The following is a 21,958-nucleotide window of genomic DNA, read 5'->3' on the forward strand; positions in this document are numbered from 1 at the left end:
AGGGGCCGCTGCCAGTCGGCGTGCTGAGCCAGGGGCATCAGGATGCCCTCGACGGGGGCCCAGCTGCCCAGAGACAGCAGGAGAGGGAAGGGTTTCCACGCAGGCAAGTGTGGCTGGATCCTTGGCCCAGTCACCGAAGCCTGGGACTTCCCTTGGCCGCTTCTCTGGAGATGGCAGCCCCCACGTGCTGATGGAGCCAAGCGGCCGTTCTCGGCGGTTAGCAAGGGGAGACCCACCGGCCCTCTCCAGCCCCAGCACTCCTCCAGTGGCGGCTGCCTTGGGCTTCTTTTGCGACGGCGAGTCCTTTGGGGACAGGGGAACCATCTTCTGCTTTCTCGTTCAAGGCAAACTGTTTTAATAACTTCTTTTGCTGAACTTCTTTTGTATATCGGCACTACCGCCACCCACCCACCCACCCACCCGACTCCCGTCACACCTGCCCTCTCCACCAAAGGCAGCGGCAGCGAAAAAGACCTGGCTGTGCCCGGGGGGCAGGCCAAGGGAGGAGACTCTGTGAGGGCAGCAGCGCCCAGTGGGTGGGTGGGTGGGTGGGAGCCGCGCTTCTCCTTCCTGCCCCACCAGGCACGGATCCAAAGCAGTGAGGCCAGACAGAGAGACGACGACGACGGAAGCAGACCAAGTGCCTCGGCATTTTACTACACTTAAAAGATCCAGCACAAGGAAGGTGGGGGGGGGGGCAGTGGCACCAGTCCCAGAGGGAGGGAGACAGACACACAGACACAGTCCTGTCACGAATGCGGGGAGAGGGGCACCCTCAGCCCAGCCCGCCCCACAGTCAGAATATATTAAAGATTCGCTCTGTACTGTACACCATTTGGCATCGCATCCTCTTGTTTCTAGGAAAACCTGATTTCACAGTGCAGCTCTGCGGAGGGTGGGCGCTCTGGACAGAGCCCCTGCCAGGAAGGCCTGGGCAGCAAAGCCCCCCCCCCCTCACATCCCAAGAGGGCCTCTTTCCCGGCCTGTGGGGGCAGCAGCTGGAGATGGACGCTCTGGAGGACAAGCGCTGTCCCTGCAGGAGCCCGGGCAGGGGGCTGCCCCACCCTGCACCCCTTGCTGCCCCCCCCAGCACACACACAAGGGGCAGCGGCCTGTGTCCAGCGGGGCTCCTGGAGGTCTCCTGCCTGCTCAGCACCTGGGCTGGTGGTGGTGAGAGAGCAGGCCTCTTCCTAGCCGCTCTCCCCCACGGGCAGGAAGGGGCTCAGCAGAGCCTCTTCCCAGGCAGGCCCCCCGGAGGCGGCCAGCTCCTCCTCGCCCCCTGGCGGCCCTCCAGGCGGGTCGGCCTGCCCACTGGGCCCTCCACTGCCACGGCCGCCCCCCTCCTCCGGCCGCGTCTCCCCTCCTGCCGCCCAGACCGGCTCGGCCTCCTCTGGGCCCCGCTCCCAGGGGCCTCCCAGCTGCTCTGCGCCGGCCACCTTCAGGGGCTCCGGCCAGGCTCCGCTGCCCGGCAGGCCGGCTTCCTCCGCCCTGGGAGGCCCCTCTCCGGCCAGCTGAGCGTGGAGCCTCTCCTTGCTGGCCTGGGAGCTGAGCGGAGGCGGCTTGTCGGTGAAGGCGAAGCGAGGGCAGCAGTCCGAGGAGGTCGGGGAGGAGGGCCCTGCACTGGAGACGGTGCTGGAGGGGCCGCTGCTGTCTGCAAGGAGGAGGAGGAGGAGAGAGCTCTTCCGGCACTGGCCCTCCGACCCCCGCAAGCCCCCTCCCCTCCACTCTTCCAGGCCCTGGTCACTTACACCAAGGGGGCTTGTCCATGCGAGGGGGGCGCAAGGGCAGAGAGGAGGCCAGGATCTGCTGGGGGGTGAAGGCCTCGCCCGGTGCCTGCTGGTCCATCAGGGAGCCCAGGAGTGCTGCAGGAGAGAGGGAGACCGTCCCCTCAGCCTCTTGGGTCTGCTGCGGGGTGCCGCCACCCCCCCCCACTTGGCCAGCCCCAGTAGGGGCATTTCAGCTCCCCTGCTGCCAGCTTGAAGGGGGGGGGGAGGGAATGCTGGCCCTGGGTGCCACGGCAGCCCCAGCCGCTCTGGAGCAGAGAGATTACCAGGCCAGCGAGGACCCCCTTCTGAGCACCCGCTTCCGCTGCAAAGAGCCTGGTCACCCCGATATACCAGGGAGCCCGAAGCAGCAAAGGGAGCAGCTGGAACCCCGGAGGGGGACACTGGAGTCCAAGTCTGGCCAAGCAGAGCTTCACTTGAAGACCCACTTTGGGAGGGGACGGCAGCCCCTTTTTGCCACCACCCTCTCTCTCTCCCCAGTGCGGTCGCCCGAAAAAAGGAAGCCTGGCACAACAGGAGCAGCTGAGACGGGCGGCTGCGTCTCCCCCTTGAGGCCCTGCCTGCATCCCAGCAGAAATGGCAAGATGGCTCTCCAGGACCATCCGGCCACTGCAGCCAGCCAAAGAGGCACCATCACGGCTGCTGCGGAAGCCGGTGATCTGACCCACACCACGGCAGCCGGCTGCCACAGGCCAGGGACGCCCCCAGTTGGGCTGGACAGCCCTCCAGGCCCCTCCAGTCCTCGGATCAAGCTCGCCGCTCTTCAGCTTGGCGTTGGCTCTAGAGCACAAAGCTCTTTCCCTCAGCCTGGGTTGGTGCTCCTGTGCGGGCAGAGATGGCCCAGCCACACACTGCGGATGGCTGGGTTGGGCCACTTTGGTCCTGCGACTACCAGTTACAGGGGAGTCGCAGCAGCAGCAGGAGAGAGGGCACACCCTCAGCTCCTGCCTGTGGGCTTCCAGCGGCATCTGGTGGGGATACAGGATGCTGGACTAGATGGGCCTCCTCGGGGGCCTGATCCAGCAGGGCTGTTCTGATGACTATGCATGGGGCTGTCGTGGAAGTCGGCTCCGAAACATCCACAGGTGCCGCTTGCTTGCTGGCTGGATTCTGCCCCTCGCCTGCCTCCCTCTGCATCCTGGGTCTCCGTCCGCCTCCCATCCACTGGCCAGCTTGAGACCGGCTTAGCTTCACAGCACGGGGCTGTTTCAGATGCCCTCACGCTAGAAGACTTTCACGGGGCCCAGTCACTTCCGGGCTTCAGCCTATCCAGCTCTAGGCAGCCCCGGACTCAGAAGGAGCCTCTTCTCCCTCCTGCTGGGCGGAACTTCCAGTTCCTTAAGAGCATCTCTGGCGGCCAGATGGTGACCAGGGACAGGGTCCCTTCTGGGGCTTCCAGGCACCCTGAGAAGACCCTCTTCATTCCCTGGCTTCTAACAACTCGCTGTCTGTTTCCTGTTCCTCTTTTAAACGGGATTTTAGATTTCTGAATTTTAGTTTTATCTCCCAATATGCATGTCAAATAAAACTAAAATTCAAAAATCTAAAATTCTTGATTTTAGATTTAAGCTCCCGTCACCTTGAAAAAGCAGAAGGTGGGACTGAAAGACTCAAAATAAACCAACCTGGTGGCTGTGAAAGGAGCTGGCGCCAGCGGCATAGCAAGGCTGGGACGGGTCCCCCAGGACAAACCGTGAAGCTGGGCCCCCAGAGAGGTGCTGGGGGAGAGCAAGGAGCAGACCCACCCCCCCGTGGCCCGGGGACAGTCACCACTCCCCCCCCCGCCCCCGACACCCAGGTTGGTGCCGACTCAAGAGCTGGCAACCAAGGCAGGTGTTCAGATGGCTGGTACCTGCGGGGGCTCTGCAGTGGGTGCTGCTGCAGCTCCTGGAAATGGTGGACAGGAAATGGTGGACCTGGCGCAGAGAGAGAGAGTTGTGCAGCGTCTCCAAGGGATAGATGCTGGGCACCATGGAACAGCCTTCAAAACCTGCAAGCAAGCCAAACACTCTCCAGCGTCAGCTCCCCGAGGGGCCGAGGAGAAACCCAGCCCGCTCCCTCCTAAGTGCACACTGCAGACATGGGGACCATCAAGCCCTCCCCGCAATACTTAGACACCCCAAACAAGCCCCACTACCGTGTGTGTGTGTGTGCCCGTGTGCATGGCATGGGGTGTGTGTGGGCAGAAGCGCACTTCGGAAATGTCTGGAAAGAGGCAGAGGCACAACATTTCATGCCACATTTTTCATGGGTATCTTTCGGAAACGCCAAGAGCAGGTTATTGACTGGATTCTCCTTCCGGGGCTCCAGTCACGGCCCTCTTTCCCGAGCGGCCTACAGCCCCTATCCAGACTCTGCTGGGCCTGGAGAGGAAGGAGGGCAAGCCGGGAGGGGGAGGAGGAGGAGAGGGTGCGGGCAGGTGGGCTGCCAAGGCGACCCCACCCCAAGGGACCCCTCCGACCCCAGCCTCGGGCAGACTGTGCCTGCCTAGCTCACGGCCCCCCCCCCCCGCCACAAGCCACCTGCTTTGACCACGGCTCCCCTGGGAGGCCCTTCCGGTCCCCACCTTTCTGCTGCCCCTCGTATCCAACAGCTCCACAAAGCTCTCTCTGTGCTAGACCCGGACCCAGCCGGGGGCTCAGAGAGGGCCAGCAGGCAGAGTCTCCTGCTTCTGGGGGCTGTGCCGGCCCTGAGCTCGCGACCCCCAGCTCGGGGCCTGGTGGGCGAGGGCGGCAGGATCTCGGGGCCAGGCCCCAGCCTGAGGAGCAGGGCCAGCCCAGCGCACTGGGAGGCGGTGCTGGCAGGAAGGCAGCCTCCGGGGCAGAGGCAGATCCGGGGCCCGGGCCCCCGGGCTCTGCTGGCAGAGGGACGTGGAGGCCAAAGCACACAGACAGAGCTGCCTGCCCCAAGGCAAACCCCACCTCCACAGCCCCTCCTCCTTGCACCCCCCCCCCACCGCTGCAGCAGCTCAGGAGGAGACCCGGCTGCGCTCAGGGGCCGGGCCGGGCCAGGCATCTCCACGCGGCCCCTTCCCAGCCCCCCAGCTCTGTCCCGCGACCCCTTGCCTGTCCCAGGAGGACGTCAGCTCGCTCTGCAAGCCCAGCCTCCCCCCGACAAGGCAGCGCAAAGCTCAGGGCGCAGGATGCAGGAGGGGCCTGGCCGGCAGAGCCGCCTTCGCTGGGACGTCGGCTGCTGCAGCCGCAGCCAGAGGCGGTGGGGTGGGCACGGGGGGCTGCCAGGAGCCAGCCCCACCCCATGCAAAGCTGGCAGCAGGAGCAAGACAGACCTCCGGCTCTGGGGGCAAAGTGCCACCCCCCCAAGCCACCCCCACCAGGCAAAGAGCAAGCGGGCAGACAGCCAGGAAGAAAGCAGTGGCTGGGGAGGAGCTCCACACGCGCGCCAGAGAGGCTGCGCGAGGACCGGGGCTCCCCCCAGCACACCTCGGGCAAGGCAACGAAGGGACCGGGCCGGGCCATGCCATGCCGTACCGTCAAGGCTGTCCAGATCACCCCAGCCGGAGACCAGCCAGGTCCGGAACAGGCGCAGGTGGTAGGAGCACTGGTGGAGGTGGTGGGCCAGGGCGGCATCCCGGGAGACGGGCTGGTGGGCAGCAAGGTCAGAGGAAGAGCGGCGCAGGGGGTGGGCACCGGGGGGGCCTTCCGGCTCATCTAGCGGGGAGGGGCCACAAAGGAAGGGTGAGAGAGGCGGGGGGGGGGGCGCGCAAAGCACAGCTGAGCAAAAGCCAAGGTGGGAGGGGAGAGCCCTCCCCCAAAGACCAGGCCCAAACGCGCCTGGGACCGTCCACAGGGGCTGCAGGCAGGCAGGCAGGCAGGCAGGCGCCCCAGCAGAGGGCAGGCAGAAGCCCCCCAGCCGACAGCGACTTCTTGCCAGGCCTCTCAAAGCCGCCCGAGGGGCAGGATCCCGCCCGGCCAGCCAAGGGGCCCCTCCAGGCCTACAGAGACCCTCAGCAGCACCAGGGAACTGAGGCTGCTCCTGGGGGGCGGGGGCTGGGGGGGGCGGGGGGCAGGGCTCAGCCCAGGTGCACTTTGTGGGGCAGAGTGGGGAGCCTGGCCCCAGCCCTGGCCCTGCCCCTCGGCCTCCCCTCGGCACGCGGCCAAGACGCCACCCAGCAACAACAGCGACCCACTCGCCAGCAGGCCCATCCCCAGCCCGGCGGGAAACCTCCCAACACATCCCCAGAAGCTGCTCCAAGGCCAGGAGGGAGGCCGCCTGGGGGCCGCGGGGTTTCTGGGTCACTCCCTGCCACTGTGTACAGCCAGGTGCCCCCCCCCCCCCCCGCCGCGCCCAGGCTCAAAGTCCCTGGGCTCCAGACCGCAACCCCCCCCGCCCCCCCAAGATCCGACCACCTCGCCGGGGCAGCCTTGCCGGGGGGCCCTCCACTCCGCACCAGGGGATGGGGATGGGGATGGGGATGGGGATGGGGATGGGTTCAGCTGGGAGGCTGCCGAGGTCCAAGGGGAAGACCTGGGCGGGGGCAAGGAAGCAACCCACGGCAGTCTGGATTCCAAGGCTGCACGGTCAGCCTGCGCATGCTCACAGGAGGCAGAATCCAGTCATTTTTATCCCATCGCGTTAGGCTGGAGGTATAGAAATTTAATTATAAAATATCCAAAAGAATAATTAGACATGTACCCAATGCTAGAGATGGAGGTAACGCTGATTTTGTTGCCCTCTGTTAGCTAAGCCTTACTTTTTGCCAGCAGACAAATAAACATTACAAAAATTAAAAATTAAGCATAGAAACACGTTGGGAACATGAAGGGAACTTACATGCGTTGGGCTTGGGGGGACGTGGGCAGGGCCCCCCCCCGGCTTGCTTCCGCTCCCTTTTCCCCTTAAGAAGCACCCGGCCCGGACACCCCTCCCACCCCATGGCCATTGGAGCCCCTGAAGCCAAACCCAGGCCCTCCGCGAGAAACAAAGGGCTGCCATCTACTGTCAACTAGAAGACCCCCAAACTGCGAAGTGAACCCGGCAGCCCCGGCCAGCCAGGCCCCTCCCAGGAGGGGGGGAGTGAGAAAAGAAACCCAGACCAGGGGGCAGGGGGGCAGACGCAGGGCGTCCACCCTCTGCCACCTCCGGAGGGCAAAGCCCCCAGAGCCCAGCCCTGCCCTCCTGCCAGGGCAGCCCCAGAGCAGCCCCACACCAGCCCAGCCAGCTGTGGGGGGAGAGGTGCCGCCTGCCGGCTGGCCCACCCCCCTCTTCTCAGGAGCTCCTCTAGCCCCAGGCCAGCCCCACAGAGGGGCCGAGGGCCTTCTCCCCTCGCCCCGCCCACCAGTCATGCTGCTGCCGCCGCCCCCCCCCCGCCCCCCCACGGGGAGAACACAGCAGGCCAAGAGCAAGCGAGGAGGTGGGGGGCAGCCAGGACGCAGGACAGGCCACTGCTGCCACTCCAGGGCACGGCGGAGCTGGGGGGGGGGCAGGAGTCACCACAAGGGGGGGAGCGAGCCGGGGGGGGGCCTTGTTAAGAAGCAAACGTACCATTAGTTGGGTGCTTTGCAAATGACACAGAAAATCGCTTTACGGCTGGCATAGACAAGAGCTCTGAGAAGAAGAAGAAGAGACCATCACTTCAGTTAACTGCCCACCTCTGCCTGCCGCCCCCAGCCCGGAAGCAGAGGGACCCCCCCCCACTACAGGAGCAGCCGTGGCAGGGGAGGCTGGCGTGGCAGGCGGGGGGTGGGGAGGGGGGGCACTGGCCCCAGCAGGCTCTTCTCTGGAGGAAAAGGTTCTGGCCCCAGGCGGGGGGGGGGGGCGGGGGGGAGGCCTGCTCTCTCCCGGCCACTTTCCGGGGGGGGGGCAAGGGCCCAGCCCAGATCAGCCCGGCTGCCGCTGCGGCTTGCACTCCCTCACACCCCGGCAGCCTCTTCCAAGGCCCAGCAGACTCACGGCGGCCCCTGGGGGGGGGAAGCCCTTGATCCGGGGGGGGCAGGAGAGTGCGCATCCCCCCACCGGCCTTAGCGCTGCACACGGAGCCTGTGCGAGTCCCGGCAGGAGGGGATCGGGCCCCTCCCAGAGCCACCCGGCCGCCTGAGCTCCCACCGCAAACACGCAGATGGCCCAAGAAGCCGGGACGGGCCTCGACTCAGGAGCTCTGGAGGCCGGTGGCGAGAAGCCGGCTGGACCAGGCTCCGGGCAACAGCCCCCCCTTGGCCCAACAAGAGCGGGACGTGCAGGGGCGTTGCGAGGGGGGAGGGGGCCCGAGCCAAGATTTTAAAATGCCCCCCCCCGAAGCTCAGCTCATGAAGTAAAGAAGTCTTAAGCGAGGCTGGATGGCAAGATGACAGAAAGCAGAGTGGAATAAATTATATCCCCCCCCTCTCTGTCTCTCTGATGTGCCCCAAGAGGACATCATCCTAAATGGTTTTTTTAAGGTTTTGTCCGTTGTGGGCGATGCAGGTCATGTCACGGTCCTAGAGAAAGACCTGCGGTTCTGGCAGCTCCAGGGCTGAACACTCACGTCAGTTTCGGAGGATGAACCCAACGGGAGGAAGCCGGGCGGGTGCGTGGCGGGGGGAGTCCGTCGTGTGACTTGTGGGGGGGGCCCCCAGACAACGGCCTCCCCGCGCCTGCCCCATTAGTGTTACGCCCCTGAGGACATGGAGCCGCCCGGTGAGAGCGGGAGGAGGGTCCAGGCGGAGACCCTCGCCCTGCAAGCCAAGCCTTCTGACCCAGACGGGCCCCACAAGCCAGGGTTGCCTAGCCGCCCCCTTGCCCAGGCCAGAGGCTTGTGAGGGCCGCCTTCAGCCGCAGGGAGCAGAGGAACCAGCCCAAGACCCCAGAGCCCTGGAGGGACCCGACTCCATCCCAAGCCCAGCAAGCGCACACGCAGCAAGAGAGCCCCGCCTCAGCCCCCCGGCACTGCCCCCCACCTCCCCCTCCACAGCCCTTCAGCAGGGAAAGTGCTGCTCTGCTGGCATCAACGCAGCCAGGCTCAAGGGGCGCCACTTCCAGAGGGGAGTGTGGGTCAAGCCCCCACCGGCCACCTACTCAGGTAGCTGGGGGGGGAGGGGGGAGAAAAAGCCCGGCCTTTCTGGCAGGGGCCCCCACTGGGAACTCCTGCCCCCCCCTCCACAGCAGCCCCCAGGGAGCCCCAGCAAGGCCTGGCAAATGGCCACCCCCCCCCTTGTGTGGGCTCTTCTTGGCAACCCCACAGATTGGGGGCCTGCGGCAGAGGATGCACGTACCATCTTTGTGCAGAAAGCTGGAGGCAAACTTCTTCCCGTGGCTGCGGGCATAGTCCTGGAGGTTGGGGGCGCTGGAAGAGCCTCCGAGGACCGTGGTGCTGAAGAGCCCTGTGCACTGGGACCCTGGAGAGGCACAGGCGGGGGGGGGGGGCGTCAGCTGCGTCACCCCCACACCACGTGCGGCCCCTGCCCGGGTGAGAAGCCGCGGGATGGAGGCGGGCAGGGACCTCCCCACCCCCTGCGGAGGAAGAAGAGACGCGGCACAGCACAGAGGGGAGGGGAGGGGGCTCTCCCGGACCGCCACCCTCTCCCCGTGGCCAGGGCGGGCGAGGGGGGTCCGTGGCCCACAGCACACTTGGCAGAACCCAACGCCAGCCCCCCGGGCCGGGCACAGAGCAGAGGAGGGGCTCTCTCCCCATCCCCCCGCAGCACCGAGAGCGCAAGAGGCAACAGCGGGGGGGGGCTTCCAAGGGTTGGACCACCCCAGCCCCAGATCCACGGCCTGAGCCAGCGGGGGCCTTCTCTTCGAGCAGCGGGGAGGGGGTGCTCCAAGCCCCCGACACACACCCCTCTCCCCCTTGGGGGTCCTCGGAAAAGCTCCCCCAAGGCTGCGTCTTGTCTTTGCGGGCGGCCCAGCCCCCCTCCTCTCCCCTAGGGCAGGGGAGCCTCTGGTCTCCTGAAAAGGACACCCGCCGTGGGGGCTGCCTGCCAGCAACTCCCCTTCCCATCCAAAGCACACAAAGGGGGGCAGGAGAAAAAGGTCCGGTCTGGAAGGAGAAGCCTCCGACCCCCAGGAGCTGCAGGGAGAGGCCCCATTGCGCCGAGGGCAGGAGGGCCGGGGGCCGGGGGCCGGGGGCTGGGGAGGCGCCTACCTAAGCCGCTCTGCTTCATTTCGGAGGAGTGCCTAGAATAAGAGAAGAGGCGATACCCGCCAGACTTGGAAGAGGACTCGGACAGCACCTGCAGGCAACGAGGAGACCATGAAGTGGGCCAGAGCCGCCCTCGGGCGCCCCCCCCCAGGGGCAAGGGGCAGCCCTGGCTCAGCAGCCGGGGGGGGCGGGGGCAGAGAAGCCAGCCCCACCTCAGCCAGGAGCCGAGCAGCCGAGAGGCTCCTGCAGCCCAGTCCCCGGAGGCCGGCCGGCCCCCTCCCCTCCCGAGACCCACCCGGCCCAGGCCTTGCGCGACCCCTCCCCACGCCAGCTACCTCCATGGAGCCCGTCTTGCGGTTCCGGATCAAAGGCGACCGTCGCTGGACGAGGAGGGGCTCCGGGGCCTGGGAGGGCGGCCGCCGCTGCTGCTGCCGCTGCTGGGCTTGGTCCACCTCGTCGATGGGGGCCGGCTTGGCCACGTCTTCCAGGCTGCCCTGCTCCGCCTTCTTGGCTTCCTGCTGCGGCGAGAGGACACGGGGACTCCCACCAGCCCCCCCTCGCCCCCCCCCCCCAGACAGGCCGCTCAGGAGCCGGGAGGGCAGACTCACCTCTGCGGAAGCCGGCCGGAAGCCGGAGCCAGCAGGGGCCGCACCGTCCTCCTCGCAGCAGCCCTTCACTCCGGGGCTGAAGTGCAGCTCCACGTGGAACCTCTCCTCGGAAGAAGGGTCCTGCCGGGGGGGGGGCAGAGGGGGGGCTGCAGGGTGAGGGGGGCGGCTGCAGCCACGGCCCCCGCTGCCCCCCCATCCCGCCCCCCCCCGCTCACCTTGTTGTTGTCCTCGTACAGCATGATGACAATCTGTGTCATGTAGTTCAGCTCCGAAATGGCGCCAAGGTAGTCCATCGCCCTCCTCCACTGGGGGTCCTTGGATTCCTGACAGCCCAGCAGGGAGCCAAAGGGGGCTGGTCAGAGGCCGCCCCAGAGCGGCCCCTGCCCCTGATCCACCCTGGGCCCCCAAGTCTCCTGAAGAGGGACCCCATAGCCAGCAGGCTCCCCCCACTTCTCTGACCTGTGTGGGTCCAGAAGCCCAGCATGCTTCAGGCCCCTTCAGAGCAACCCACCCCACTGGGTTCCTACAACCTAGACACATGGAGGACCAAGTGTGGGGAGAGAAAACTGCCTGAAGAGCACCCCCAAGAATGAGAAATGGGGCAAGCCCACGGCTTTCCAAATATCGGAATATCGGGGGGGGGGGCAGGCATGGGACTCTGGGACAGCCAGGAGATCGGCCATCCGCCTGGCTCCCTGGCAGGAGAGACAGCTCTGCATCCTCGAGAGCCCACAGGGAGGCCAAGGCAGGCCGGCAGGCAGGGGCAGCCCCAGCTGGAGCGGCTCATATGGGGCAGACCCCACCAGAGCTCCTGCAGGGCCTGCCCCACTTGACAGACAGGTCCTCACGTACGTCCAGGAGGCCTCCGTAGCGGAAGATGCTCAGCAAGGAGTGGACGTGGCTCTCGCTGGTGAAGTACAGGCGGGTCCGGACATGGCGCCCCGGAGACAGGACCCCCCTCGAATACCTGAAACCACGAAGAAGGTTTTAATTTGTAAACCGCCCTGAGCCATTTTGGGAGGGCGGCATATAAATCCAATCAATCAATCAATCAGAAGAAGAAGAAGGTGGACACCTTGGGCCCTTCTCCCTCTCTGGCTCCCCACTGCCTCCTTCGTGGGGCTGCCACCCTCCCCCCCCAAGAGTTCTGAGGATCCTGGCAGCAGGAGGGCTCAGTGGGGAATCCAAGGCCGAGTCGCCCCCCTCTCCTGGCCACAGACACCCTGGGAAAAGGCGGCCAAGCACGGGATGGAAGCTCTCCTTGATGGATCAGGCCCAAGAAGACCCATCTACTCCAGCCTCCGGTTCCCCACAGGAGCCCACCAGCAAGAGATGAAGACCTGCCCCCAGAGGCATCTTACAGCCATCAAGACTTGTGGCCATTGATGAAACGGACTTGTCCTCCATGAATCCGTCTAAGCACCTTTTAGACCCATCTAAGCTGGTGGCCATCACCACATCCTGTGGCAAAGAATTCCACAGATTAATTATGCACCATGTGAAAAATATACTTCCTGTTGTTGGTCCTACGTTTCCTGGCAATCAATGCCATGGGATGACCTCTGTTCCTAGTGCAATGAGAGAGGGAGAAAAATTCTCTCCACTATTCTCACCTCACCACGCATAACTTTATAGCCCTCTACCATGTCTCCCCTTAGCCACCCTTTCCCCTAAACTAAAAAGCCCCAGCGGTTGTTGCTTTGCCTTGCAAGGAAGGTGCTCCAGACCCCTGATCATTTTGGTTGATCTCTTCTTCAATTTCTCCAGTCCGGTAATTTCGTTTTTGAGATAAGGTGACCAGAACTGTACTCCGTATTCCAAAAGTGGATGCCCCACAGACTTGTATAAGGGCATTATAATAGTAGAAGATTTATTTTCAGCCCACTTCCAAACAATCCCTAGCATGGAATTTGCCTTCTTCACAGCTGCTGCACGCTGGATCAACACTTTCAACGAGTTGTTCACCACAACCCCAAGATCTCTCTCCAGGTTGGTCACTGATCGCTCAGACGCTATCTGTGTATATGTGAAGTTGGCGAGCTTTTGCCCCAATGAGCATCACGTTACACTTCCTTACGCTAAACCGCATTTGCCATTCCATTGCCCACTCGCCCCAACAGGCGAGATCCTTTTGGAGCTCCTCACAACCCATTTTGGATTTCACTACCCTAAATATAGTTTAGTATCATCTGCAAATCTGTCCACTTCACAGCTTACTCCAATTTCTAGATCATGGATGAATAAATGAAAAAACAGTGGTCCCAATACAGACCCCCGAGGGACCCCCACTTCTGACTTCCCCGTGTTGTTTCCTGTCCTTCAGCCAAGCTGGGAGCACGTCAGTTGTGCTGGCATCCTTCTCATGTTGGTGGTACCTTTTCTTATTTTGGGTGTATATTTTTGGCGTATAACTGAACTTCTACTATGCTGCTGGCAATTCAGCTCCATGAACTCTGGAGTGACTTGACCCTCCTGACTTTCCCTTTCAAGCTTTCTTTTCATCAGTCCTCTCATTTCTGAGAACTTTCCTCTTCCAAAGACAGAAGTTGGACTTCCTTGGCAATTCTCCACCCTCGCATACATCCTGAACCGGACTGTACTGTGGTCACTGTTCCCTTTCAGTTCTATGACAATGACATCACGCGCCAGGTCCTGGACACCACTCAGAATTAAGTCCAAGGTTGCCTTCCCTCTGGTTGGTTCCATGGCCAACTTTTCTGAGGCACAGCCATTCTGCCCATCTAGAAATTTGGCCTCTTTGACATTACCTGAATGTGCATTTGCTCAGTCTACGTGAGAGTAATCCAGCCATTCTTACAGCTCTGTCTCCCTTGGAGGCTTCCCCAATTTTCTTCTCCACAAAGACTCCTCCGTGGCTTGGCAGCAAAATGGAAAGACCTCACGGAAGCCCCACAGCGGAGGAGACAGGAAGCCCCACCCCTCGTATGGCCCACAGCCCCAGGCGCACATGCACAGACCGCCTCCCACGAAACGGAGGGTCCTTACAGGGGGTGCAGCTTGTTGACGGACTCGTCCTCGTGGGTCCTTTGCAGGTCCAGCAGGATCTTCCGGATGAGAGGCAGGCAGAAGCCCACAGCGATCTCCAGTTTCTCCTGCTTGCTGATGCCGTATTCCTGGGTGGACGGCAAGGAGTGCGTGGGGTGGAGAGAAGGCCCCCAGAGCCTGGGCCGGGCCAGCCCACCTGCAGCCCCGGGACCAGGGCTCTCCGCTCGGCCATACCTGGGGGATGACGATGTCAGCCAGGGCCTTGGAGAGCCGGAAGAGCTCAGCGGTGCCCTCCAGCTTCAGGGCGGTGTTGTGCTGCACGTCATACTTGACGCAGTCATAGATGTCAGGGATCTTGCTGATGTCATAGCGCTTGTTCTTCAGGCGGAAGTCCTGCTCCAGCTTCCGCCAGCGCTGAAGCATCAGCTCCAGGGTCTCGCTGTGGTACAGCTGAAGGTCTGGGGAGGAGGCCACAGCACCCACAGTCAGCCCCTGGGCAAAGGATCGGGGGTATCTCCCCCCCCACCGCCATTATTCCACACACCCCCCACCTGCAGACTTGGGGTCCTCCAGCCGCTTCTGGATCTGTGCAGTGAGGCTCTCGATCAGCTCAAAGACCTGGTCACAGATCTCCACTGGATTCTGGATAATGCTCATGGACGTGAGGAGGGAGGTGCTGCCTGTGGGAGCCAGCTGCCGGCCAGCAACAGAGCAGAAGGTCAGGCCAGCTTGGGCCCCTCATGGGCCCAGCCCCAGGAAGCCCAGCCCCCCACCCCGGGGGACTCCCCCCCAGCTCCCCCTTTCACCTCTGGGCTCCCAGGAGACCTCTTGCCACCCCCCCCCACTGAGAGCGGGACGAAGGGCTGCCTTCCTGCCCCAAGAGTTTCACGTCCTCCCCAGACTGCCTGGAAGTTTCTCCAAGGGGGTTGAAAACGCCCCTGTTCTAAAAAGCAAGATGCTGGGGGTGGGGACGGTGCCCCCTTCAAAGAATGCCTTCACCCTCCTCACCTTCCGCTTGCTTGGAAGGACACCCCTGCCCCCCCACCCCCAGCAGGAGCGCCTGTGAGCCACCCCACATCTGGCCGTCCAGGGGCAGAGCCAGCACCCTCCACCACGAGGCGGCCCCTTCTGCCTCGGCCTGCAGCCATCGCTCAGCTGCTCCGGGATCAGGACCGAGCTCCCATCGTGCCAAGGGGCTGCCTACCCTTCCCACCCCACAATGACCAGAAACGCCAGCCAGGTGGCAGCAAGGAGCGGGGGGACCCCTCGTGGTGGTGGGCTCCGGGGAGGGGCCCCAGCGGGGGGGCTCCTTGGGGGCTAGAGGGGTGCCCGCTACCTTCTCGTAGTCCTCTTCGCAGAACGTGGCGTCTTTCTGCATGATATCCCGCAGGTGTGCCTTCACCCGGTGCTGGCAGCTGCTGAGCGAGTCGCTGTCGCTGTCCAGGAGGCCGTTCATGTTGGCGCTCTTCACCATCTGCACCAGGATGGGCGTCAGCTCCCCCTCCAGAGCAAGGAGGCCCTGCAGAGCACCGGGGGGGGGGGGAGAAAGCGGGGGCAGCACTGGCATCAGCTGACGCAGGTGCCGGAAAGGACCCCGGAGGACTCATCCTGGGATGTCCCCCAGACCTAAGATGCGCCCCCTGCCCGAAAAAGGTGGCCGCAGACAAGCCTCAGCCCTCAGCACGTGCTCTCTCTGCCGCCCAGGGCCACCCAGGGCCCCTCCTGCCTGCAGCGTCCCAAGGCGGGGCAGCGACCCCCCCCCCCCGCCCACCGGCACCTTTGCAAAGGCCGCGGCCGTCATCTGGACTCTGCCCTCATCCGAGGCGTAGATCTTGAGGTCGTGGCGGTAAGTGCTGTGCAGGCGCAGGAGGCCGCAGCCCGGGAAGCCAGCGTAGTCCCCTGGGCGGGGGGCGGAGAGAAGGGGGTGGGGGGAGCTCAAGGCCAACTGGCAGCCACCTGGGAAGGGAGCCCCCCTGCCTGCTTCCCCCCACACACCAGGGACAGGTGCTGCTTGAGGTGGTGGTGGTGGTGGCGGCAAGAGGCAGGGGCCCAGTTCTGGCAGGCGGCGGCAGAGGTGGTGGTGGGGAGCTTGGTGCAGGCGGCCAGGAGTGTCGGCAGCTGCTCCTCTGGGGTCTCTGGCGCGACACGCTAATCCGGGGCTTCCAGCAGCCGGGGGGTGGGGGGTGGGGGTGGGCCTGGGGCCTGGGCCCACCCCACCCTCAAGGTCCTCTCAGCGAGCTGAGGGGCAGATGGGCCGGCCACAGGAAGAGTGTAAGGTGGGGGACCTCCGGGGCGTTCTTCCCCACAGAGCCCAGCGACCTCCAAGCCGCGCTCTCCCCACCGCTGCAGCAGCAGCAGCAGCAGCCAGGACCACCACCCCGCTCTCACCTTGGCCCCCGGGGTACATGCAGCGGAAGGCCCGGCCCAGCTCCTCCGCTTGGACTCTGCCAGCAGGCGTGAGCTCGCCCCCCCACTTCAGAACCAGCAGCAGCACCGGCGAGAGCTCCTTGCGGGCATCTGGAGAGGCGGAGAGGCAGAGCCAGCCCTGAGGAAGACCAGCTTCCCCCGCCTCCCCCCCCCCAGTGGAGTCGGGGGTCTCACAGCACCCAGCTCTGCTCTCCCCACCCCTAGAGCTGGGGGAGAGAGGGGGGGGTCGGGGAGAGCGAGGGGGGGGTTGGGGGAGAGCGAGGGGGGGTTGGGGGAGAGCGAGAGGGGGACACACCCATGCTTGAGGGCTGTGGGCCCCAGGGGACCACTTCAGAGCCACAGTCAGCTTCCCACAGGTGGCTTCTGGCTGGGATCCTGGAAGGAAGGAAGCCCCTGGAATCCTGCCCCAGAGCCTCTCCTCCGGAGCCGAGGGGCCACTCCCGCCCCCCCCCCCGCCCCCCGGCAGCAGCTGGACACATGCCTTCGTCTTCGCTGGAGGCCTTGGGGCGCCCGTGAGGCAAGTAGGTCAGCTGCACTTTGCGGTTAATGCCTGAGAAGTGTCCGTACCTGCCAGGAGGAAAGAGGAGCCGAGGCCCACACCCTGGGGTCAGCCTCTACCCCTCGCCAGCCTGAGCGGCGCCTTCACAGGTGGCGGCAGCAGCAGCCAGGAGGAAGCCACGGCCAGGCTGCGGGGCCCCGAGAGGCACTGCCAGAGCCTGCCCGCTGCCCCAGCGAGTGGGGCTGCCCTGCCCCGGAGAAGCCTCCAGCCCCCTCGCCCCCCCCCAGCCCCGCCACTCACATCTCCAGGACGGTCTTGAGCTGCTCCAGCTTCGACTGGCACTCCTGGGCCTCCGAGTCAGGCTGCTCCGCCTCCAGCACCAGCAGGCGGGCGATGTCCAGCACCTCCTGCCAGGGACCAAGGCGGTCCGAAGGCGGCCAGGGCTGTGAGGCACAGAGCCCGGCCCCCCCGGCCCCGGCCCCCCCGGCCGCCTCCCCCGGCCCCCCCTCACCTGCAGCTGCTCCGGCTTCTTCAGCTTGAGCTTCCCGGTCTTGTAGCCCTCGTACTTCTCAAACAAGGCAAAGAACCTACGGCCGGCAGGAGCGGAGTCAGCGGTGGGGTCAGGGAGCGCTCCAGAGCAAGTCCCCTTCAGGGGCTGGAGCCAGCAAGACCCCCCTCCAACCGCGGCACAGCCAGGCCAAGCGAGGAAGACCCCGGCCGGTGGGGGCTTCCGTCATGTTCTGTGGCCCCAACAGGCTCCCGGGGCAGGGAACCCAGAGCCCCCACCCCCTGCCCGCCCTGCAGGAGCATCGTGCTACGGCCCTCCGCCCTCCCCCCAGCTACCTGGGGTGCTTCACCTCCATCTTCATCTTCTGTTTGGGGGTACGATCCCCGTGCCGTATAACGGCAATCACGCAACGCAGCTCCATCCTGCAGGAAAGGCAGCCGGGAGAATTCAGGGCCTTCGCTTGACTACGCTCTCTGTTTGAAGTGGGGCACACACACACACGCGCGCCCCCCCCCAGGCAGTGAAGGGCCTGTGAGTTGGCCGGCCAGTTCTCCCTGCCTCGGCTTGCAGGCAGGAGTTTGCCCAGCTCAGAGGGGCCGGGGGAATCCTCCACTGGCCTCACGGAGAAGGGTCCGGTCCAGTCCGGTCTGACCCCGTGCAGGCAGAAGGAGCTGACCCCCAGTCTCCGGGGAGCAGGAGGGCAGGCAGCAGCTCTCAGGAAAGCAGCCCCCACCCCCCGTGCAGAGGAGGCACCTGCAGCAACCCACCGCCCCCAGCACACGGCCCAGCAGCACTCACATGGTCCCCGATGTCGTGGGCACAATGGGGATGTCCTCGGCCTCCGTGGGGATGGACCAGGGGATCTGGAACTGGGGGGCCAGTTCACGCATGATGATGTTCCTGCCAGAGTCAGAAAGAGGGCTCGGACCCCCACAGAAGCAGCCCCCCACACCCCCAGCCGGACCAAGAGAGAAGCCCGCCCACCGCAGACAGAGGCAGAGAGCGCCTTGCCGCAAAGGGCAAGCGAAGGCACCCCTCGGGCCGTGGCCTCATCCTGCAAGCCACACACACCCCAGGATCTTAGCGCAGTCGTCGTAATACTTCATGGAGTTCTTCACAAAGCTGAAGCCGTTGACATCGCAGACGAAGGAGTGGCCGTTGGCCCGCAGGAGGTCAAAGCCGCAGACCGTCTGCTGCAGGGGGCAAGACGAGGTGCGAGGGGCTCACAGGGAGCCGTGGCACCAGGCCCAGCAGATCTGGGCAGCCCCCAGCAAGCCTGGCACCACTGGGAGGCAGGGGCCCCCGGGAGGGGACTGGAGGGCCCAGGCGCTCCCCACGGAGGCCCCGGGGGCCCTGCCACGCAGCTCGGCAGCAGGGAGGGGCCAGGCGGGCAGCCACACACACAGAGGCCGCCGTGGTGCGTCTGTGCCCAGCGGACCAAGAGCCGTCCAGGCAAACCCAGCAGGGCCCAGGAAGCCATGCCCACCTTGAAGGCCACGCAGACCTTCCTGGCCACCAGCTTCTCCATGGCTGTCAGCATAACCGGGTAGCGGATCTCCTTCCCTTCGCTGTCCCGCTCCACCTTCCCGTCCAGAGCGGGGGACTTCCGGGCCTCAGCATGGGCGTAGTCGGGCCCGACCGTGTACACCTGAGCCACAGAAGCCACCCGAGAGAAAGAGAGGGGGGGGGGTCCTGCTCAGCCCCAGCCGCCCAGAGCACTCGGCCCACTCCTCCCCCCCCGCCCACCCCTCCCTACCTTGACGTCTGTGCCGTCTGTCGGCATGAACTCCTCATAGATGTACGACCCCGTTTTCCTGACGCTGCTCTCCGGCGAGTAGACGCTGCTCCGGCTCCCAATCTGGAAGAGGCAGCAGATTCAGCCGGGCAGCAGGCGCAGGAGCAGGCCAGGCGCCAGCGTGCCAGCTGCAGGATGCCCAGAGGGCCGGGCCTGGCGTGGGCATCATCATTTTAGGAGATGGTGGCCAAATCAGGCTGGGTTCAGAAGAGCAACAAGGAGGAGCTGGAGAAGCGGCTTGAGGAGAAGCCGTGGGAAGAACTGGTGACGGGCAGCCGAGTGAGGAGAAGGCTGAGGGGGGGGGGACATGGCCAGGGCCTTCCCACCCCCAAAAGGACTGCCAACAAGACTGCAGCCCACCTGCCCTTCCTCAGAGGGTCTCTCAGCCTCCTTTGGGACCCTCCAGGAACCCAGCCCGGCCAAGCAGTGGCCCTTGCAGGCAGGCCTCTCGCCCCGGGGCCCGCCGGGATCCTGCTGCCCCAGCCCCCCCTCACCTTGCGGAAGAGGCGCTGGCTGCCCCCGCCGGCTGAAGTGGGGTAGTAGATGTAGACATTGTGGTCCTCGGCGCTGACGGGCTTCTCCACAAAGGGCTTGGGGAAGACGGCCCCGTTCACCTCCACGTGGTCCTCCCCTTCCACCAGGTTGCACTCTGGGGCGGCCAGAGCAAGGCTGCCTCAGAGGAGGGCGGAACGGCCAGGCGCCCTAACTCCTCCCCCTTCCCAGAGTGTCGGGGGGGGGGCCCGAAGGCCTGGAAGGAGACCAGCCAGGAGGAGGCACTGGCCAGGCAGAAGGGCCCATCGCCTTCAGACAAAAGCCGCCCCTTCTGGCAAGGAGAAATGGCCCCCAGCCAAGCTCCGGCACCCTGGGGGGAGCCTCGCCAAGGCACCCCCTCCACCCCCTGCCAAGCCAGAGTGACTCCGCCGGGGATTCTCTGGCTGTGGGCAGAAGCCACTGGGGGAAGCCAGAGACCTCCCACTCCAGCGCCACCAGGGTCCCTCAGCACAGCCTGAGGATGCAGGGCCAGCCAAGCAGGGAAGGCGGGAGAGCACCACACTTGCCCCATGCAGCCGGGGGGCGGGCGGGCGGGCGGGCAGGGGCCCTTTGCTGCTCCAAACCCCAAGCAGGCCACCCCACTGCCCCGGCCCCAGGCACAGGACACTCACCATCTGGCTTGTCCGGGTCCCGGTTGAGCACAGCGTAGCGGGGCAGGTCAATTCCCTCTTGCTGCAGGATCCGGTAGACCTCCCGCCTGCAGAGGACACGGGGCTCAGCATGGGGGGGGGCGTCTGCCACCGGAGGAGGCTGCCCGCCTGGGTCCAGCCTCCTACTGCCCGCAGCAGGGCCCCCACCCAGCTGCAGAGGAGCTGGGTCAAGAGCCACTCAAGCCCCTCCACTCTTCTGGGGCTCTGCTGCCGTGCAAGGCACAAACGGGGGGATTAAGCTTTTTGCTGCCCGAAGGCGGCTAAGGATTTGCCGCCCCCAATGCCCGTCACGGCTGCAGAGGAGGGAGCGAGGGGTAAGTCCCCCCTTGACCTTTTTTAAAACGGCGCTGACCGGCGGAAGGGGGGCGAGGGATGCAGCTGCTGGGAGGGGGGGACCAGGAGCCAGTCCTCCCGTTTCCCTTCTAACCCAACGCTGCTGCCTGCGTGGCAGGACGGGGCGGCGAGAGAGAAGCCATTCCCAGCTTCTTCCCAGATGACTGAGCGGCCCCATCGGCAGGAAGCCCCTTGTGGGCAGAGGAGGAGGCCATTCGGGCACTGGGGAGGGAGCGGGGCGTGGGGGGCCCCAGCCACCTGCCCAGCCCTACCTGTCCTGGATGAAATACTGCGTGTCAAGGTCGTTGATCAGGAAAGGGTTGCGCAGCTTGGCGTAAGCGACCGCCTTGTCTAGTGGGAACCCTGGAAGAGAGCGGAGGGGGGAGGCTGCAGGGAGGCCAGGCCAGCAGGCGAGGGGGGCGGGTGGGGGGGGGCAGCCGGGGGGGGGGCTTTACCTTTGGAGTGGAAGGAGACCAGGCAGTCGCAGGGGGGCCAGTCCTCCACGGGCTCGTTCAGGATGACGTCCTCCCCCATGATCACCACCGTGATGTACTCGAACTTGCACAGGCGCTCCAGGATCTGCGTCATGGGCTTCGACTTGGACTTCTTGGTCATGGCACAGATGCCAACCACAATCTGCCGCTCCGGAGGCTGCCCAAGATGCGCAGCAGCAGCAGCAGGAAGGGGGGGAGGAAAGCAACAGGTCCCAAACAGGCCGTGGGGGGGGGGGAGCGGCTGTGGCTGTCAACCGTGGCCCCCCCCACTCGCTTCAGCAGGGAGCGCCGGGGGAGGAGTCCAGCAAGCCAGGGGGGCACCCAAGGAGGAGAGGCAGCTGCAGGCCAGGCGGCCACTTGTCCGCTCTCAGGCAGGGCAGCAGCAGCCTCCTGCCCCCCACCCCCCAGCCCAGACTGCTCTTCAGCGGGGGGGGGGGGGGCCGGGAGGCTCCTCCTTCCTCCTCCTCCTCCTCCTCGGACAGGCAGAGCCAGGCAGCTGCCGAAGCAGCAGCTGGAGAGGGCTGGCCAAGGGGGCTGGCCAAGGGGGCTGGCCAAGGGGGCCGGGTGGGGTGGGGGCCACCCAGGCCCCTCCAGGGCAGCCCCCCCCCCGCGGCGGGCCACCCCAGCAGCTTACCGAGCCTTCCTCCTCCTCCTCATCCTCGAAGAAGTCGATCTCGTCCATCTTCATGTCTGGCCCTCCCAGGGGGTCGCCCTCGTCATCGCGGGAGCCCACGAAGAAGCGCGGGGCCCGGCTCCGGCTCCGGCTGCGGCTGCGGCGGCCCCCCCCCTCCTCCTCCGCCCGCTCCTCCGCCTGCTCAGGGGTGGTCGTCGTCCAGGACGACATGCCCGACCGGCGGCCCAACCATCCCGCTCCGCGAGCACGCCGGGCCGGGGAGCCAGACGGGAGTCGCCGGCCGCCCGCTCGCCCTCTAGGCCGCCGCCGCCGCCGCCGCCACCTGCCGCTGCATGTCCCGGGCCCGCCCAGGAGGGGCGGCGGCGGCAGCAGCAGCAGCAGCAGCCGCCGGGCGGGCCGGGCGGGCCGGGCAGAAGAGGCGGCTCCGGCTCCTCCGGCTCCTCCGGCTCCTCCTCCGGCTGGCAGCAGCTGCAGGTGGAGAGGCCAGAGCTGGAGGGAGCCGCCCAGCCAGCCCAGCCCAGCCCAGCCCAGCCGGAGCGCGGCGGAGCGAGCTGCCCCGGCGGGGCTCCCCAGGGGGGCTGCGGTTGCTGC

At 65.7% G+C, this 21,958-nt stretch overlaps 1 protein-coding gene across 6 annotated transcripts; it reads right to left on the reverse strand.

Moving 5' to 3' along the window:
* Nucleotides 1-630: 630 nt before the first annotated feature.
* PPIP5K1 (diphosphoinositol pentakisphosphate kinase 1) lies at nt 631-21,577 on the reverse strand. 6 transcript variants are annotated; one of them, XM_053272459.1, is made up of 30 exons: nt 21,368-21,577; nt 20,695-20,890; nt 20,512-20,602; nt 19,868-19,953; nt 19,199-19,353; nt 18,666-18,767; nt 18,396-18,557; nt 17,981-18,102; nt 17,708-17,809; nt 17,245-17,331; nt 16,913-16,988; nt 16,702-16,808; nt 16,384-16,469; nt 15,864-15,992; nt 15,253-15,374; nt 14,812-14,994; nt 14,027-14,168; nt 13,710-13,933; nt 13,476-13,603; nt 11,322-11,436; nt 10,685-10,792; nt 10,470-10,589; nt 10,197-10,376; nt 9,865-9,952; nt 8,993-9,115; nt 7,287-7,349; nt 5,273-5,452; nt 3,637-3,774; nt 1,749-1,862; nt 631-1,651 (listed from the first exon to the last, which is right to left on the reverse strand). In XM_053272459.1, exons 1-30 carry the CDS (start codon nt 21,575-21,577, stop codon nt 1,191-1,193), a joined length of 4,200 nt encoding a protein of 1,399 aa, XP_053128434.1. In that variant the 3' UTR covers nt 631-1,190. The 6 variants fall into 6 exon arrangements, with proteins under 6 accessions (XP_053128434.1, XP_053128433.1, XP_053128435.1 ...); XM_053272458.1 differs by having other exon boundaries at nt 10,197-10,379; XM_053272460.1 differs by lacking the exon at nt 5,273-5,452 and having other exon boundaries at nt 10,197-10,379.
* Nucleotides 21,578-21,958: the final 381 nt, after the last annotated feature.

The sequence above is a fragment of the Hemicordylus capensis genome, chromosome 10 (assembly GCF_027244095.1).
Source record: "Hemicordylus capensis ecotype Gifberg chromosome 10, rHemCap1.1.pri, whole genome shotgun sequence".
Classification (NCBI taxonomy): Eukaryota; Metazoa; Chordata; class Lepidosauria; order Squamata; family Cordylidae; genus Hemicordylus; species Hemicordylus capensis.

What these genes read in the sequence shown, in the direction of transcription:
- PPIP5K1 (XM_053272458.1), bottom strand. Translation starts at nt 21,577, where the DNA reads ATGTCGTCCTGGACGACGACCACCCCTGAGCAGGCGGAGGAGCGGGCG. An exon ending in CAGCTTTCTGCACAAAGATG is followed by an intron (nt 7,350 to 8,992) that starts GTACGTGCATCC and finishes TCTTCTTCTCAG; the next exon opens with AGCTCTTGTCTATGCCAGCC. An exon ending in CATGGACAAGCCCCCTTGGT is followed by an intron (nt 1,652 to 1,748) that starts GTAAGTGACCAG and finishes TCCTCCTTGCAG; the next exon opens with ACAGCAGCGGCCCCTCCAGC.